This window comes from Trachypithecus francoisi, unplaced genomic scaffold, assembly GCF_009764315.1.
Source record: "Trachypithecus francoisi isolate TF-2019V2 unplaced genomic scaffold, Tfra_2.0 Lachesis_group5, whole genome shotgun sequence".
Lineage (NCBI taxonomy): Eukaryota > Metazoa > Chordata > Mammalia > Primates > Cercopithecidae > Trachypithecus > Trachypithecus francoisi.
Window position 1 is genome coordinate 1,137,543 of NW_022681470.1, and position 15,377 is coordinate 1,152,919.

The 15,377-nt window shown below is 52.5% G+C and overlaps 1 protein-coding gene across 7 annotated transcripts in view; it reads left to right on the forward strand.

The window, feature by feature from the left end:
- The first annotated feature begins 5,075 nt into the window (after positions 1-5,075).
- The window catches only part of ZNF496 (zinc finger protein 496), a 35,375-nt gene continuing 25,073 nt past the window's right edge, over positions 5,076-15,377 (forward strand). The window contains exons 1-8 of one of the 7 annotated variants that reach the window (XM_033195761.1): positions 5,250-5,385; positions 5,595-5,737; positions 5,966-6,134; positions 6,747-6,862; positions 7,212-7,638; positions 7,961-8,144; positions 13,615-13,691; positions 14,040-14,147. In XM_033195761.1, coding sequence (XP_033051652.1) covers positions 7,249-7,638; positions 7,961-8,144; positions 13,615-13,691; positions 14,040-14,147 — 759 coding nt within the window. In that variant the 5' untranslated portion in view covers positions 5,250-5,385; positions 5,595-5,737; positions 5,966-6,134; positions 6,747-6,862; positions 7,212-7,248. Of the gene's footprint in view, positions 5,386-5,594; positions 5,738-5,965; positions 6,135-6,746; positions 6,863-7,157; positions 7,639-7,960; positions 8,145-13,614; positions 13,692-14,039; positions 14,148-15,377 lie in introns of all 7 variants that reach the window. The other 6 variants (XM_033195760.1, XM_033195762.1, XM_033195759.1 and 3 more) reach the window with 6 other exon arrangements.

Below are 15,377 nucleotides of genomic sequence, written 5' to 3' on the forward strand. Positions count from 1 at the left end.
AGAAGTCTGTGACTAACACAGTAAGAACCAGCACTACTGTTCCTAGAGCCACAGTCTATTGAGTGTCTACTATACCCAGCTTACACCAGAGCTTCTCGCACTGCCAAAAGCATGCAAGTCCCTGGTGCCTGGTTAGCCACACAAGCTGTGGTTGGGGCCTGTGGGTTCTGACAGCTCCCAGAGGAGGCAGGTGCGGTTGGTCCGGTGATGGGGCTTCACCTATTTGCACACCTGTATTTGTCATCGGTCTACAAGCATATTATGTGGAATGACGCCCTCCTCTGCAGGGGTCGATGTCACAGTGGAATGGCTGCCCACCCGCAAAGCACTGGGCTTTCGGTGACACATCACATCTCCCTGTGCACACTTCACTGTCCAGGTTATACGTAATTCACGTTTTCCTTTGCTGTTGTCCGTTCACCTTTCCACACTGCAAGATGGCCGCCTCACACCCTCTTCCCCTGCTCTCACATTTCAGCCCCTTTCTCCCTGTCACTTGAGGGCCCTGTGAAGCAGTCAGGGTTCTCCAGAGAAACGGAACAAATAGCATGTGGAGTCGGGGGAGGGAAGGGGGTGGGAGATATAGAGCTAGAGATCAAAAGAGAGATGAGAGAGTGTGTTTTCTTTTAAGGAACTGATTGGCTTGCAAGTCCAAAAGCTGCAGGACAGGCTGCAGATCCAGAACGAGCCGAGGCTGTAGCAAGTCGGAAGGCACGCCGCAGGGGGAATTCCTTCCTCGGGAGACCGCAGTCTTCGCTCTTACGGCCTTTGACAGACTGGACGAAGCTATTGAGGGTAACCCGCTGCATTCCAAGTCTACAGATTTAACTATTAATCACATCTAAAAAACAGCCTCACAGAAACAGCCAGACTGGTGTTTGAACAAAAACTGAGTACCACAGCTAGCCAAGTTGGCTCATAAAATAAAATGTCACGCTTGCTCCATATTTTACTGGAGTGTTGGCAAAGTTGGAAGAAGCCTGCCCCAGGCTCTCCCTGCCCAGATCCTGTGGACCTGCCTCAGGTCCAGACGCAGCCTTCCCTGCCTTCTGGCTCCCCACAGGCCCTGGGCGCCAGCCCCCCCTCCTCCAGGCGATGCACTGCAATTTCTCCCATCTTTAAGATGAGACCATTTTTCTCCACGGGGCTATGTCCACTCTGTCATCTCCCTTCTCCTCCAGAAAGTACCCTAGCCCAGGAACTCCACTGTCTGCTCTGCTCAGGGGCCCCTCTACTAGATTCAATGGGCAGTGTACTTTGCTCATCGGATTCGATCTTGGGGCTGGATTTATCCCCCTGACCTCTTTCTCTCCTTGAAACACAGGTGCTCACTTGGATTCCAGGGCTCCACACCTGCAATTTTCCTTCTCTCTCAAGGCGGTAGCAGCTCTCCCTACCCCCTTCTCTTGCCCTCGTCCTCCCTCTCACTTTCCTCCTCCTACTTCCCCTTCTCTCCCTTCTCCTCCACTAACCCCTTGGGCTCCCAGGGTCCAGGGCTGGCATTCCACAGGGTCTGCCCTCCCTGGGGCTGCTTCTCAAAACACACTCAACCCTCTTGTCCCAACTCCTGCTACACACTGCGACTCCAGATTTCCACCTCCAGCCACAGTTTTCTGTCCCAGAGGGTCATCCCCACTTGTCTCCTGGGCATCTGAAAACTAGCAAGTCCCAAATCCACCAACTCAACTCCAAACCCAACCCCTTCCTGGAAACCTGCTTCCTTGCATCTGCCATCTCTAGAGGGCCCGTTCAGTCATCCAGTTTCAGCCCCAGTCACAGCCGTTCCTCACTCCTCTAACACCGGCAGCATGCCTTCAACACAGAGCCTGGATTGGGCTACTGTTCACCAGCTGTGCGTCCACCAGCCAACTCTAGGAACCAAGCATCTCCTGCCTGGATCTCTACAGCGATTCCTAACAGGGACTCTGCTGCATCTGTTCTGCACAGTGATCTTGATAAAATCAAGATTCCATTAGGCCACACTCCTACTTGAAACTCTCTAATGACTATAAAATCCGGTGACCTGGTTCCAGCCTCACCATTCTCTCACTGTTCCTCTGCCCAGCTGAGCAAGCACACGCTGTTTCCTTTGCTGGAATACTGTTCCCACACACCTCTGCTCAGGGGCCCCCCACCTGCTCTCCGCTCCAATGTCACTTCCTGACAGAGGCCCTACCTGAACATCCCCAGCACACTCTTCCCTACCATGTTCTATTTCTTTCATGACACCTATCACCAATGGCGCTATATTGCAGAATGGCTGATTTATTATTTGATTCCCCTCCCAGCTCCTTGGATCGTTCTTCTACGATCTCCCCATGGATGGAATCATTGGCACAAAGCAAACATTTCATAAAAACAGATACGATTGGCAATATCATATTCATACAAACCAAATACATGCACACACTGGGCATGATGATGGCGTGGTCCTTGAGCAGGATTTATGTGCAGGGTCCTCTTCCCGATGCTTCACCCGTGGCATCTGATACAACCCCACGTCGTCCACTGCGTCCAGAGGCGAACACCTTCCCCACGGGCTCCTGTGCCCCCACCCAGCTCTACACCATCCCTCTCCTCTCGTTCAGCCGCCACCTTGCTTTGCAGCACTCCCCCTTAGGGCCTTTGCTGTCAAGGTGGTCTCCACGTGGGAAACAGGGACTCTGATCAACTCCTTCATCTCAAATACCACTTTCACAATAAGGCCTGCCTGCCCTCCTCTTTAATACCATGACTGTTACCAGCCCCTCCCCAGCACTCCTGACTTTGTGATGCCTCTCCCTTTCCTTTTCTCTCCACTTTCCTTTTTTTCTGTAGCACAGATCAAAGAGAGCAGGTCATGTTACTGATTTTGCTTCCTCCAATAGCCAAGTATGTTCACAGATGGACCTGAGCACCTGGAAGGCTGCCTGGCACTCACAAACGCACAGGAGGTACTCGGTATAGGTTTACCGAATGACTGAAGCTTCAATCCCACACAGCCATCAAATGAGGTACACAGCATCATCCCTGTTTTCTGGATGAGGAAACTGAGGCACAGAAAGGTTATGTAGGCCTGAGGTCACCTGGCTAGGAATTGATGGGGCAGGATTTAACCCAGGTGCCTGACTCCAGAAATTTGACTCTTAAGCCCCGTTTTGAGCTAAATGCAGAAGCAGCATAAACAACCCATTTTGTGTCTCAAAAGGTGAACAGTGAGAGACACAACTGGGCAGGGACGTTGTGGGGAAGAAACTGAATTGGGTAGTGGGGATTAACTGGATACTGTCTGCCACCAATTTCTGCCTCCTGCATTTTATCTGCTTTAGGGTTGCAAGGGGCAGAGCTATGAACACAGATGCCCACTCAACAGCCAGTTCCTGGGCCAGTCACAGGGTTGGGAGCTGTGGCACCCACAGACTAGGATGTTTGCCAAAGCACCTAAGCCCTACCAGCCTTTGATGACCCCTGGGTTCCTCCCACTTCCTCTCCTCTATGTCACAGTTCCTGGCTGGTGTTCCTGAGAGCAGGCTGTACGTGAGTCCTGTAAATGTCAGTCCAGTGAAGTCAAAGGGGTGGCTCCTCCTTGCACCTGTAGGCTCCAGCTGAGATCTGTGTGGCCCTGCCAGGCATCTGGCTGGCTGGCATCTGGGAAACAATCACTGTTCACAAACAAAGGCTTCACTCCTTCGCTTGGTCCATCTCCTGCTAAAGTCAGAATGTGAACATTGACAAACAGCGCTCCCAGTAAGTCTGCTAGTCAGAAGTGATTATTCCAGCAGTTCAGAGGAGGAAGTGGTGGTGCCCAGGGCCACGGGATGAGAAGAGTAACAGAGCTAAAGGATCCTGTGCCTCAGTCCAACCACCTTGTCCCCACTTACTCAACCCGGCCACTTTCTTTGGGAAACTGATTTCCTTCTGCTCGCCCTTGAAAGGAGATCCTAAGGAAATTGGAGCAACGGGCAGCAGCTACCCTCTGGAAGATGGAGAACCTTGAGAAGCCTTCTCCACTGCGTGGGAGAATCCAATTTTGGTGCAGAGCAGATGGAGAAGGGGCCCTGGGAATCAGGCCTGCTCAGGGACCGGGTTCAAACTTTCTCTCAGCTCTGGAGCCTGAAAAATGACCCCTCCCCGGGGACGACCCATGTCAGAATTTGGGCTATATTCAGCATAGTGTAGCGGCCAGCAGCCCTGTCTCGGGGTGGGGTCCGGAGGCCCTCATTCCTACTTGCCCCTCACTGCCACATAACCTTGGGTCAGAGTCCCTCATCCTCTCCCTCCGCCACTGCGCACAGCGGTAACCGTGTTCACTTCTGCGAGCCCCGCGACCCCCACTCAGGGCCAGGACTCACGGTAGACCCCCTGCGCATTCCTCAGGGTCGTCCCGAGGCTCGGAGTGGCCTCCGGGTGCGCGGCCTTTCCTAACCCGGGGACTCCGCACGTGGGCGCCAGGCCCGGAAGGCGCGGGTGCGAGCGCTACCTTTGGCGTCCCGCAGCGACAGGAGGGGCTGGGCGGCCCGGGCTTCGGCTGGCGGGGGGCTCGCAGGGGGAGTCTGAAATGAGGCGGCCGACGGCGCGCGGGGCCTCCTCCCTCCGCTCCATCCCGCACCCCCAATTCCAGCTTCCATCCCAGCCGCGCCTCCCGGTCTGCCGTTCCGGGCGTCCACCGGCCGGCGTGTCCTGGGGGCGCCGGAGAAGGAGAACAGCGGAGAAAAGAGCCCCGGGCCGACCTTCCGGACCGGCGGGCCCGCGGGAAGGACGGGGCGCGGCGACGTGGCTGACCTACAAAGCCCCCGGCCCGGCGGCCAGGCCCAGGCGCGCGCGGAGCTGGGCGGGCCGGGGGTGTCGGATGTCACCCCCAGCGCACACCTCGGCCGGGGGGCGGGGGAGCGAACCACTGAGATGCGAAGACCTCCCCGGTCCTAGAGCGGAGCAGGAAGTGTCCCAGGGGAGGGAGCCGGAGGGCTCCGGCCTTTCCTTTCCTCGGCGTCCGGCGGGCTCCGGCAGCGGCCAGGCCTGCGCCGCCCGCCAACAGGGACGAGCCGCGGCGGTGAGTGCACCCCGGCTCCCGCGGCCGGCCCCGCCCCGCCCTCCTCGGCCCGCGCCGGCCTCCGCGGCGCCGCCTCCCAGCCCAGAGCCCAGCGCTCAGGAAGGTGCGGGCGGGGGAGAAAGCAACACCATTGTTTTTCAGGCGCCTCCATTTGCCCCCGAGCCGAGCCGTGGCTTTCCGGATGATCGGGAGACGCGGTCTGGACGGGCCGGGAAAGGAGCGGGCGCCTGCGGAGACGCCGCCTCAGCGAGTACGCCCGGCCGGGCGGGCTGGGAGGATGAGGACGGCTGCCCTGGACTTCCGCCGCCACAGGAGGGCTCTCGGCCGGACGCCGGGAGGGAGCTCCAGGCTGTGAGGTGAGGAGCCCCGGAGCCGGCGAGACGGGGGGCGCGCGTGTGAGGGAGACCGAGGGCGCGGAGGGCGGGCTGCCCCTTCCCTGGCCCACAGCGACCTTCTCCTTCCCTTTCTGCCGATCCAGCTCGGTCCCTCCTCCGCGAACGGCTGGGAGCTCGCTCCGCCCCTGCGGGGCCCTCCTCCGCCTCACTCACGTTAGTTCATTCATCAGGCATCTCCTCCGAGCCTCCGACGCGCCAGGTGCCGCCGTGACAAAGACGGACGCGGCCGTCTGGTTGGAGACGATCCGAGTGGCAGCCTGGGTGGGCGCCGGTGCTCCGGGGGGGCGGACCTGAGTAGTCCTGGGCGCTGCAGGTGTGTGATGGGCGCCGCAGGGGGCCGCCGAGCAGGGCGGGCGGGGCCCACCCCGGGCTCCAGATGCCGGAGCCGCCCTGGAAGGGAATCCGGTGGCGGGGAGCCCTGTAATGCATCCAGCCCGACGCCTCCACGGCCCGCATATGCGATTCTGTATGTGTTGTTACTTTGGAAAGCAAAGAGATTCAGAGCAGTGGGTGTTTCTGGAACCACTGAGTTGTTTGGTAGCTTTTCTGGCATCACTTGTCTTCCTGTGAAATGGGAGTGAGGCCCGAGTCCCCCTTGTGAGCTGTTGGAGGTTAAGACGCGGCCACGCTGGACAACCTCCTGCAGATGGAGGAGTGGCAGGCACTGCCGTCCTAAGGATCACAGAAGCCTGATGGCAGAGAAGGGCCCTGTGAGTGTCCCCATGTGCCCTTTCACGGGTCAGTGTTCTAGAGTGGGAATCATGAACACCAGCCAGGTATACTGGTTGCTGGTCTCTTTTGCCACCCTGTATGTGTCGGCTAGTTGTCTGCACACCAGCGGGGAGGTGTAGGGACCCCTGAGTCCCACCTTGAGGGTGTGGCAGCTGCAGTGTTCAGGGGTTCTTTGAGGGCTGAGCTGTGCGGTGAGGGACCCACTCCTCTGTCCTGGCCGAGGAACGGCTTTGGCGGGTGTGCCGTTGCCTTGAATGTGGTTTGAAGAGGTCAAGGATAGACATGAGGGTGGAGGCGAGGTTGAACGTCAGGCAAGAGTTGGCAGAAGGCTCACAGGAAACCACGGATACTTCTAAGTGCAGTGTTGTTTGTCCCAGGTAGACTGCATGTGGCTCTCTCATGTGATGTTCCCTGTCCCTGGGTGTTTTCCCCTGCCTCCCATTGCAGACTCTGTTGGGCAAAGCTGATTCTGGCTGGGTTGTCCATCCAGCACTGAGCACCATCAGCCCTCTGCCACCAGCAGGATGGATTTTCCATTCCTGGATGTGCTTGAAGGCTCATCCGATGCATGTCTGTCTTTGTCTTTCCAGCTCTATTTTTAAAGGTCTTAAGAACAACAACAGTGACTTCGGCTCCAGAGCTTCAATATAGTGGCCTGCTTGGCCTGCCCATCTCAGGTCTCTCCAGGAGGACCCAGCCACTTAAGGTACCAGAGAGTCTTGATTACATCTGCATGTGGCGCTGTTGGTTTCCTGGGATGCTCAAAACACCAGTGTCACGTTGAAATGCCACCACTTTCTCCCAGATTTCCTGCCTTGTTCATCTAGTCACCCGCTTACGGGAATCCACACGTAATGGTACTGATGGGGGGAGGTTATCTTTCTGTCTGTTTCATCCTGTGTGTAAAGACCAGCCACACCAACACTCCCTACCCTTCCCAGGGCTTCTCCAAAGGGCTGGTCTCTGAGGGCATTGACAGTGTCCTTGTCACTGTCCCCCAGAAATGACCGCAGGAGACCAGAACACTGAAGCCAGTGATTTCTGTTTGGAAATAGGGTCGTCTTCTGCTGCTGACCCCCATCAAATCCCATCATGCCCACAGCCCTGTGCCCCCGAGTCTTGGCTCCGAAGGAAAGTGAGGAGCCCAGGAAAATGAGGAGTCCACCTGGAGAGAACCCTAGCCCCCAGGGGGAGCTTCCCAGTCCCGAGTCCTCTCGGCGCCTCTTCCGCCGTTTCCGCTACCAGGAGGCGGCAGGCCCCCGGGAGGCCCTGCAACGCCTCTGGGACCTGTGCCGGGGCTGGCTGCGGCCTGAGAGGCACACCAAGGAGCAGATTCTGGAGCTGCTGGTGCTGGAGCAGTTCCTGGCCATCCTGCCCCGGGAGATCCAGAGCTGGGTGCGGGCGCAGGAGCCTGAGAGTGGAGAGCAGGCTGTGGCCGCGGTGGAGGCACTGGAACGGGAGCCCGGGAGACCCTGGCAGTGGGTGAGTAGAAGGGGTGGGGCTGGGACGGGTAGAGATCTGGTGCTTAGACACTTTGGCTGGGCCATGCATGCACTGGCCAGGGAATGAGGAATTCCATTGAGAGCCATGTACTTTGGTTAGGCCCAGACTAGAGTTTCCTAGGAAGGCCAGTTTTACTCCCTGAAGGCTCTAATTTGGGCATGATGGTGTCGTGCCCCTTTACAGCCCAGTCCAGGGCCTAAGTGGAGCCTTTGCTGGGCAGCTGTGGAGTGGATGGTCACCAGGCCCAGGGAGAGATGAGACCTCTTCACCTAGCCCTGAAAAGCTCTCTCTGGGATTGCAGCTCAAGCACTGTGAAGACCCTGTGGTGATTGAGGATGGGGACAGCCCTCTGGACCAGGAGCAGGAGCAGCTGCCAGTAGAGCCCCACGGCGACCTTGCAAAGAGCCAAGATGCCCAGCCCATAGCCCTGGCACAGTGCCTGGGGCTCCCAAGCAGAGCACCAAGCCAGCTCAGCGGGGATCCAGGTATGCAGCCCAGGGAGTAGCAGGGGTGATCTGGGGGAGCACACACCGCACACTGTACACTGGGGTGGTTTTTAAGCTGATGGCTTTTACATCACCAGTTTTCTCCTGTCCCCTGAGGAGCTATGAGCTGTTATCAGGGTGTGAGTCCCTTCCTAGAGCAGTTAAACGAGAATCTCATCAGGATGTTTGTTCTCTTCATGGTTCTAGATCCTCTTGGAGCTAACTCTTCTGTAAGTGGGTGTCATTGAGGTGGTGCCCTCTCATCTCTTTGAGGGTGCATCTTTGCAGGATTTGTCAGTTTGATGACAGCTAGGGACCGCTAGTGTACAACTAGGGCCTGCTGCATGAATGGAGCATGACCATCTCTTGTCTCTTGGAACCTCTGTTTCCTTGGCTAAACAATTCCTATTTACAGGAGCATTGTGATGCTGCAAAGAGATATAAAAATATTTTGGAGAACACAGGATGGTATCTAGTGTGTGGGACCAGAACATCAGCTAGACATGGTTTGAGTATGTGTATGAAGTACGTGGTTGCTACAGAAAAGTAGTTTTGTCGTCAGATTATAAACTTAGATTTGAATCTTCTGGGTATGATATGAGGCATGCTTCTAAACTCCGAAAGCCTCCGTTTCTTCCTCTGTCCAACAGAGATAGTAATGACCTTTTTTGGGGTTTTTGGACAATTAAATGCGATACAACCTATAAAAGGCTGAGCACGAGGCCTGAGATGCCCAAAACTTTTTTTTTTTTTTTTTTGAGATGGAGTCTCGCTCTGTCACCCAGGCTGGAGTGCAGTGGCGCGATCTCGGCTCACTGCAACCACCACCTTCCAGGTTCAAGCAATTCTCTCGCCTTAGCCTCCCAATTAGCTGGGTTATAGGCGCTTGCTACCACGCCTGGCTGATTTTTGTATTTTTAGTAGAGACGGGGTTTTGCCATGTTGGCCAGGCTGGTCTCGAACTCCTGACCTCAGGTGATCTGCCTGCCTCGGCCTCCCAAAGTGCTGGGATGACAGGCGTGAGCCACCGCGCCCGGCCGCCCAAAGCTTTTAAGTCCATATCGTGGGAAACCAGTACTCTTGGGTTGAAGGACGCCTGGCACGCGGGCTCCTCCGGGTGGCCTTTCCTGGCACGCGGGCTCCTCCGGGTGGACTTGCCACAGTGCTCTGTAGGTACAGTGGAAAGAAAGTGTCTGGGGGGCCAGGGGAGCTTTCTTATTGTTTGCAGAAGTGTTGGCCTTATGATAAGCTTTTCAGTAATAAAACCAAAATGCCTATTAAATTTCTCTGTGTGGAAAAACTATAGTGACTTCTGTACAAATCGTACAAACTCTTCCGCCTTTTTTTGCTTGTAAGTCAAGATTGGTATGTTGTTTGCTGCCATAACAAAGTACCAGAGTGGGTGGCTTATGTAACAGAAATGTGTTCTCTCACAGTTCAGGAGGCTGGTGTGTTGTTTGCTGCCATAACAAAGTACCAGAGTGGGTGGCTTATGTAATAGAAATGTATTCTCTCACAGTTCAGGAGGCTGGAAGTCTGAAGTCAAAGTATCAGCAGCCTTGGGTTCTTCTGAAGCCTCTCTCCTTGGCTTTAGACGTGCCTAATGTTAACACTAAGAGAAGTTTGCAGATAGGGATTTAGAAGGGCCTAGGGGCTGAGCGCAGTGGCTCACACCTGTAATCCCAACACTTTGGGAGGCTGAGGTGGGCGGATCACCTGAGGTCAGGAGTTTGAGACCAGCCTGGCCAAGATGGTGAAACCCCATCTCTACTAAAAATACAAAATAAGCTGTGTGTGGTGGTGGGTGCCTGTAATTCCAGCTTTTCGGGAGGCTGAGGCAGGAGAATCGCTTGAACCTAGGAGGCGGAGATTGCAGTGAGCTGAGATCATGCCGTTGCATTCCATCCTGGGTAAAAACAGTGAAACTCCGTCTCAAAACAAAAACAAAACAAAACAAAAAAGAAGGAGCTGGGAGGGGAAGTCTCTTATGCCACTGGCTCTCCTTGGGACCCGTAAAAACCTATGAATATCTGGCCCTGAAAGCTGACAACAAGCTTTGTGCTAGGACTCTCGATGACAGGCAGTTTTCTTTCAGGGAGAGGAAGAGGAAGATGTTTACACTAAGAGAAGTTTGCAGAGCGAGTGTAACAGACACCTCTCTCTGGGTCTCTTACATGGTCTTTCCTTTGTGTGTGTCTGTGTCTTTATCTCCTCTTCTTGTAAGTACACCAGTCCTATTGGATTAGGGCCCACCCGGATGACCTGATTTTATCTTAATGACCTCTTTAAAGACCCTGTCTCCAAATACAGTCGCCTTTTGGTGTACCTAAGGGTTAGGACTTCAACATAGGAATTTGAGAGGGGCATAACTTAGCCCATAACAACAGGCATAAGGGAAGCAGCCAGTCTCCCACATAATGCACGTGCAAGTAGCTTGGGTTATTCAGGAAGTGGGGGGCTGTGAGAGGCCTTGTAGTGGGGTCTGGGAAGGCACGCAGGAGGAGGGGAAGAGTTTCAGGAACTACAGCAGCCTGTGCAGTTGCTTCTTGATAAAGTTCTGAGATAAGCGAGCAACCACAGATGGGGTTTAGGAAAACAGGGCCAGCTCTCCCATTTCCATGAGCAATAATCAATAGGCAAAGTAGGTGTGACAATAGTTAACAATCAGGAAAACCTTAACTATTAGGACAATTTATCACTGGAATGCACTACCCATCAGAGCTGTATAGTTACTCATCTTGAAGATCTTCCCCACAACCCAGGTTCTGTGTAGGGTCTCTAGCTCTCCAAAGTGATTCTCGAAAGGGTCCATGTATTCATTTATCGGGGCCAAAGGTAGGGTGGGCTACATATTCATATGTATATCTGAGATAGCCACATATCCCAGAAGGTGGCAGGTATGAGGAAGCAGAACTAAAATACCACCTGCTAGCCAGGCACAGTGGCTCACGCCTATAGTTCCAGCTACTAAGGGTGCTGAAGCAGAAGGATCGCTTGAGGCCAGGAGTTTGAGACCAGCCTGGACAACATAGTGAGAACCCACCTCTAAAAAATAAAACACCCCCTCCGGGAGATGTTGATCAAAGAGTACAAAGTTTCCATTAGATAAGATGAATAAATTCTGGAGCTCTGTGGTAGAGCATGGTGATGTTGATTAAAAATAATGCATCTTATACTTGAAAATTGCTAAGAAAGTAAATAAGAAATGTTCTCATCACAAAAATATGAGGTGTAGATTTGTTAATTAGCTTAATTTAATCATTTCACAATGTATAGTTATCACATTGTACAGTTTTCATACACAAAATACATAGTTTTTGTCAATTATACCTTAATAAAACTGGGAGGTTTAGTTAAATAAAGATGAAGATAGAAACTTGAACTAGAACGTACACACACAAAAATACCACCTCCTCAAATCTACACCCATCCAGCCCGAGCTTCCCTTCAGACACAGTGAAGAGGCTGCCTTCCACTGAGACCCCTAGAATGGCACTGCCATCTGTATGGGCTCCTGACTCCATCCTTAGTTCCACATAGCCACTCCTGCAGCTGCTGTTTCCTGCAGGCTTTGTGTCCCAAGTCTGAAAGGCCAGGGACACTGACCTCTGGGGTTTGCTGTGATAATGACTTCACGTATGACCTGGGGTTAACCAATAGACTATAGCACAGCTCTCCAAGTCTTCATCTGAGAAAGGAGTACCTTTTGAAACACAGCACTCGTTTTTACATGGCTGCCTTGTTGGCAGGGAATGTAGCTCATGGCAGAAGCCTGAACAGGGGATAGTTTCCAATTTCAGGAGACAAGAGTGGCAGAGTCCCTGGTAGCCCAAAATAAGACTGGTGAGATGGTCCCAAAGCCACACTTTACATTTTGTATGAGGGTCTTTAGGGCACTGTGTCAAATGCTCTTTCAGGAGTTCCTACGGTGGTAACAGTTTTTCTTCGTTTAATTTCTGTTTTCAAATTGACAAAAAATTGTATGTATTTACGGTGAACAGTGTGAGGTTTTGATATCTATACACACTGTGAAATGATTAAATCAAGCTAATTAGCTGGGCATGGTGGCACACCGGTAGTCCCAGCTACTCAGGAGGCTGAAGTGGGAGGATCCCTTGAGCTCAGGAGTTCTGTTCCAGCCTGGGCAACATAGTGAGACCAGTCTCTTAAAAAAAAGTCAAGCTAATTATTATAATGCATTACCTCATACACCTCTCCTTTTTCTCTGTGTGGTGAAAATACTTCAGATCTACCCTCTTTGCAATTTGTAAGTACCCAGTACGTTGTTACTGCCTATAGTCACCATGTTATGCAATAGGACTCCTGAGCTTACTCCTCTCGTGTCACTGAAATTTTGTACCCTTTGACCAGTGTCTCCCCAGTCCCCCCATTCCCTAGCCTCTGGTAACCGGCATTCTACTCTCTGCTTCTATGAGTTCAACTTTTTTAGAGTCCACATTTAAGTGAGAGCATGGAGTATTTCTCTTTTTGTGTCTGGCTTATTGCTCATAGCATGTCTTTCAAGTTCATCCATGTCATCACAAATGACAGGATTTTCCTTCTTTTTTATGGAGTTCCACAGTAATTCTGATTGCCAACAGCCCTTACTTTTTTTTTTCATTTGAGATAGAGCCATGTTCTGTCGCCCAGGCTGGAATGTAGTGGTGTAGCTGTGGCCCACTGCAGCCTCGATCTCTCAGGCTCAAGCAATCCTTCTGTTTCAGCTTTCCAGTTTTTTTATTTTTAGTAGAGATGAGGTCTTACTGTGTTGCCCAGATTGGTCTTGAACTCCTGAGCTTAAGCAGTCCTCCCACTTTGGCTTCCCAAAGAGCTAGGATTAGAGGTATGAGTCACCACATCCAGACCCTAACAGTTCTTATAGATTCCTCAACTCTACGGCTTTTTCTTTTTCTTCTTTTTTTTTTTTTCTCTTTTTCTTTTTAAGAGACAAATACTGTCTGTGTTGTCCATACTGGTGTGGAACTCCTGGGCTCAAGTGATTCTATCACCTTAGTCCCCAAAATAGGAATAGCTGAGATTACAGGCTTGTACCACCACACACGGCTGAACTCCATGGAGTTTTAACCTTTATTTTCCCATAGTTTGGATAACAATGCTGAGATCCGGGGACCTACCCGAGGTGAAAGAGTTCATTTAATTGACTGTGCCATCATGAACCCAAGCACTCTCTGTTACAGCCCCCCTTGTTATATCTGGAAACAAAGTCACAGCAATCTTTGTGGTTTACAGAGTGCTTTTCATGTGCAGCATTTTGTAATCCTCATTTTACAGGTAAGAACAGAGACTGGGGTTTTATGAAAAGCACCGTGAAACAGCTCCCTGTTGGTGCCTCTCTTGTGATTTTCTTTGCTACCAAAATGGAAGTGAAGAGCCCTGGGAAGCTCAGAAGGTATCAGCACCAGACCTGGCCCTGGTCCCCTTTGGGACACCATTTTCTGATCTCTTTCAGTTCTGCAAGATGCTTTCCTTCTTCAGGAAGAGAATGTGCGGGACACACAGCAGGTGACCACCCTCCAGCTACCCCCGGTGAGTGGTTTCTACAGGAGTCCTTGAAAATCCCGTGTTTGCCTCTGTAGGCTACAGGGCAGCTTTCCTAGGGCCCCAGCCAGCTTTGTAACTGCCACACAGGATGTTCAGTCCAGGCCCAGAAAAGCTAAAATGGGCAGAGCGTGAGCTTAAGAGACGCCCCATTTCTCCTCCTGCCCTGTGGTCCCAGCCGCTCACTGGGTTGACTGTCATCAGGCCACCTTCAGGAAGCTTTGTGCAGACGATAGCAGGAAACAAAGGCCCATGAGTCCCCATTGATGGGCCTCTCAGTGTGTCTAAGTTCCCCTCTTGTGAAAAAGGAGATCTCTCTGCTCTTTTATTTTACAGAGAATTTTTCAATTTAATAATCATCGCAGCAATGGTTATATTTTAGAAATGTTAGGAAGTGGAGGGAAGAAAGCACAGATAATTTCAGTCCTGTCACAGACCTACATGGTGAGTCATTCCAGAATTGCCTCGAATGTACTCGTTCGTGTTTTTGTATAAGACTTGCTTACTCGAGGCCGGGCGCGGTGGCTCCAGCCTGTAATCCCAGCACTTTGGGAGGCCGAGATGGGCGGATCACGAGGTCAGGAGATCGAGACCATCCCGGCTAACACGGTGAAACCCCGTCTCTACTAAAAAATACAAAAAACTAACCGGGTGAGGTGGCGGGTGCCTGTAGTCCCAGCTACTCGGGAGGCTGAGGCAGGAGAATGGCGTGAACCCGGGAGACGGAGCTTGCAGTGAGCTGAGATCCAGCCACTGCACTCCAGCCCGGGCGACAAAGCGAGACTCCGTCTCAAAAAAAAAAAAAAAAAAAAAAAGACTTGCTTACTCGGGCGCTCTGAGGAGTCAGAGTCAGAGCTGGGGGCTGGTTCAGCAGGTGATCTTACTCACCTCTCTAGCCCAGTTACTGCCTTTGGCCATGTTTTCTGGCCATATCTCCTTCACTTTCCCTCCTAATGCTTTCCACTGGCTGGCATGAGATTTAGTTATGACAGCATCATCCCCTCCCATGGGAACAGGAGGTGTGGCTCCTGTTTTTGTTTAGTTGCTCCTTACCCAACAGAAAACTGAAAAACAGTAGACACACTATTATCATATCTCAGCACAATGTCAGAAACTGAGCAGTTTGCTTTCTGCACAGTTCATTTGCCATGACTTTATTTATTTTTATTTTTAGAGACAGGGTCTTGCCTTGTCACTCAGGCTTCAATGCTGTGGCACAGTTGCAGCTCACCGCAGCCTCAAACTCCTGAGCTCAAGCCATCCTCCCACCATGGTCTCCTGAGCAGCTGGGACTACAGGTGCATGCCACTACACCCAGCTAAGTTGTGTATTTTCTTGTAGAGACAGGGTCTCACTATGTTGCCCAGGCTGGTCTCGAACTCCTGACCTCAAGTGATCCTCCTGCCTCAGCCTCCCAAAGTGTTGGGATTACCGGCATGAGCCACTGTGCGCAGCCGACATGACTTTAAACTTGGAGAAGGGAGGGCTAGGGATGGAAAGGAGTTAGCCAGGTTACCCAGTTAGGGAGCATCTCCATAACCTGCTTTTGCCCCACCAAAGCTGTGACACACGCCCGTTTACCCTGATGCTCAACACATACATGTCAACATTTGCTGTGTACTGTGACTATTCCCAAACAAGAAGGAGGTAAAACCAGTATTTCTTATTAAAAGT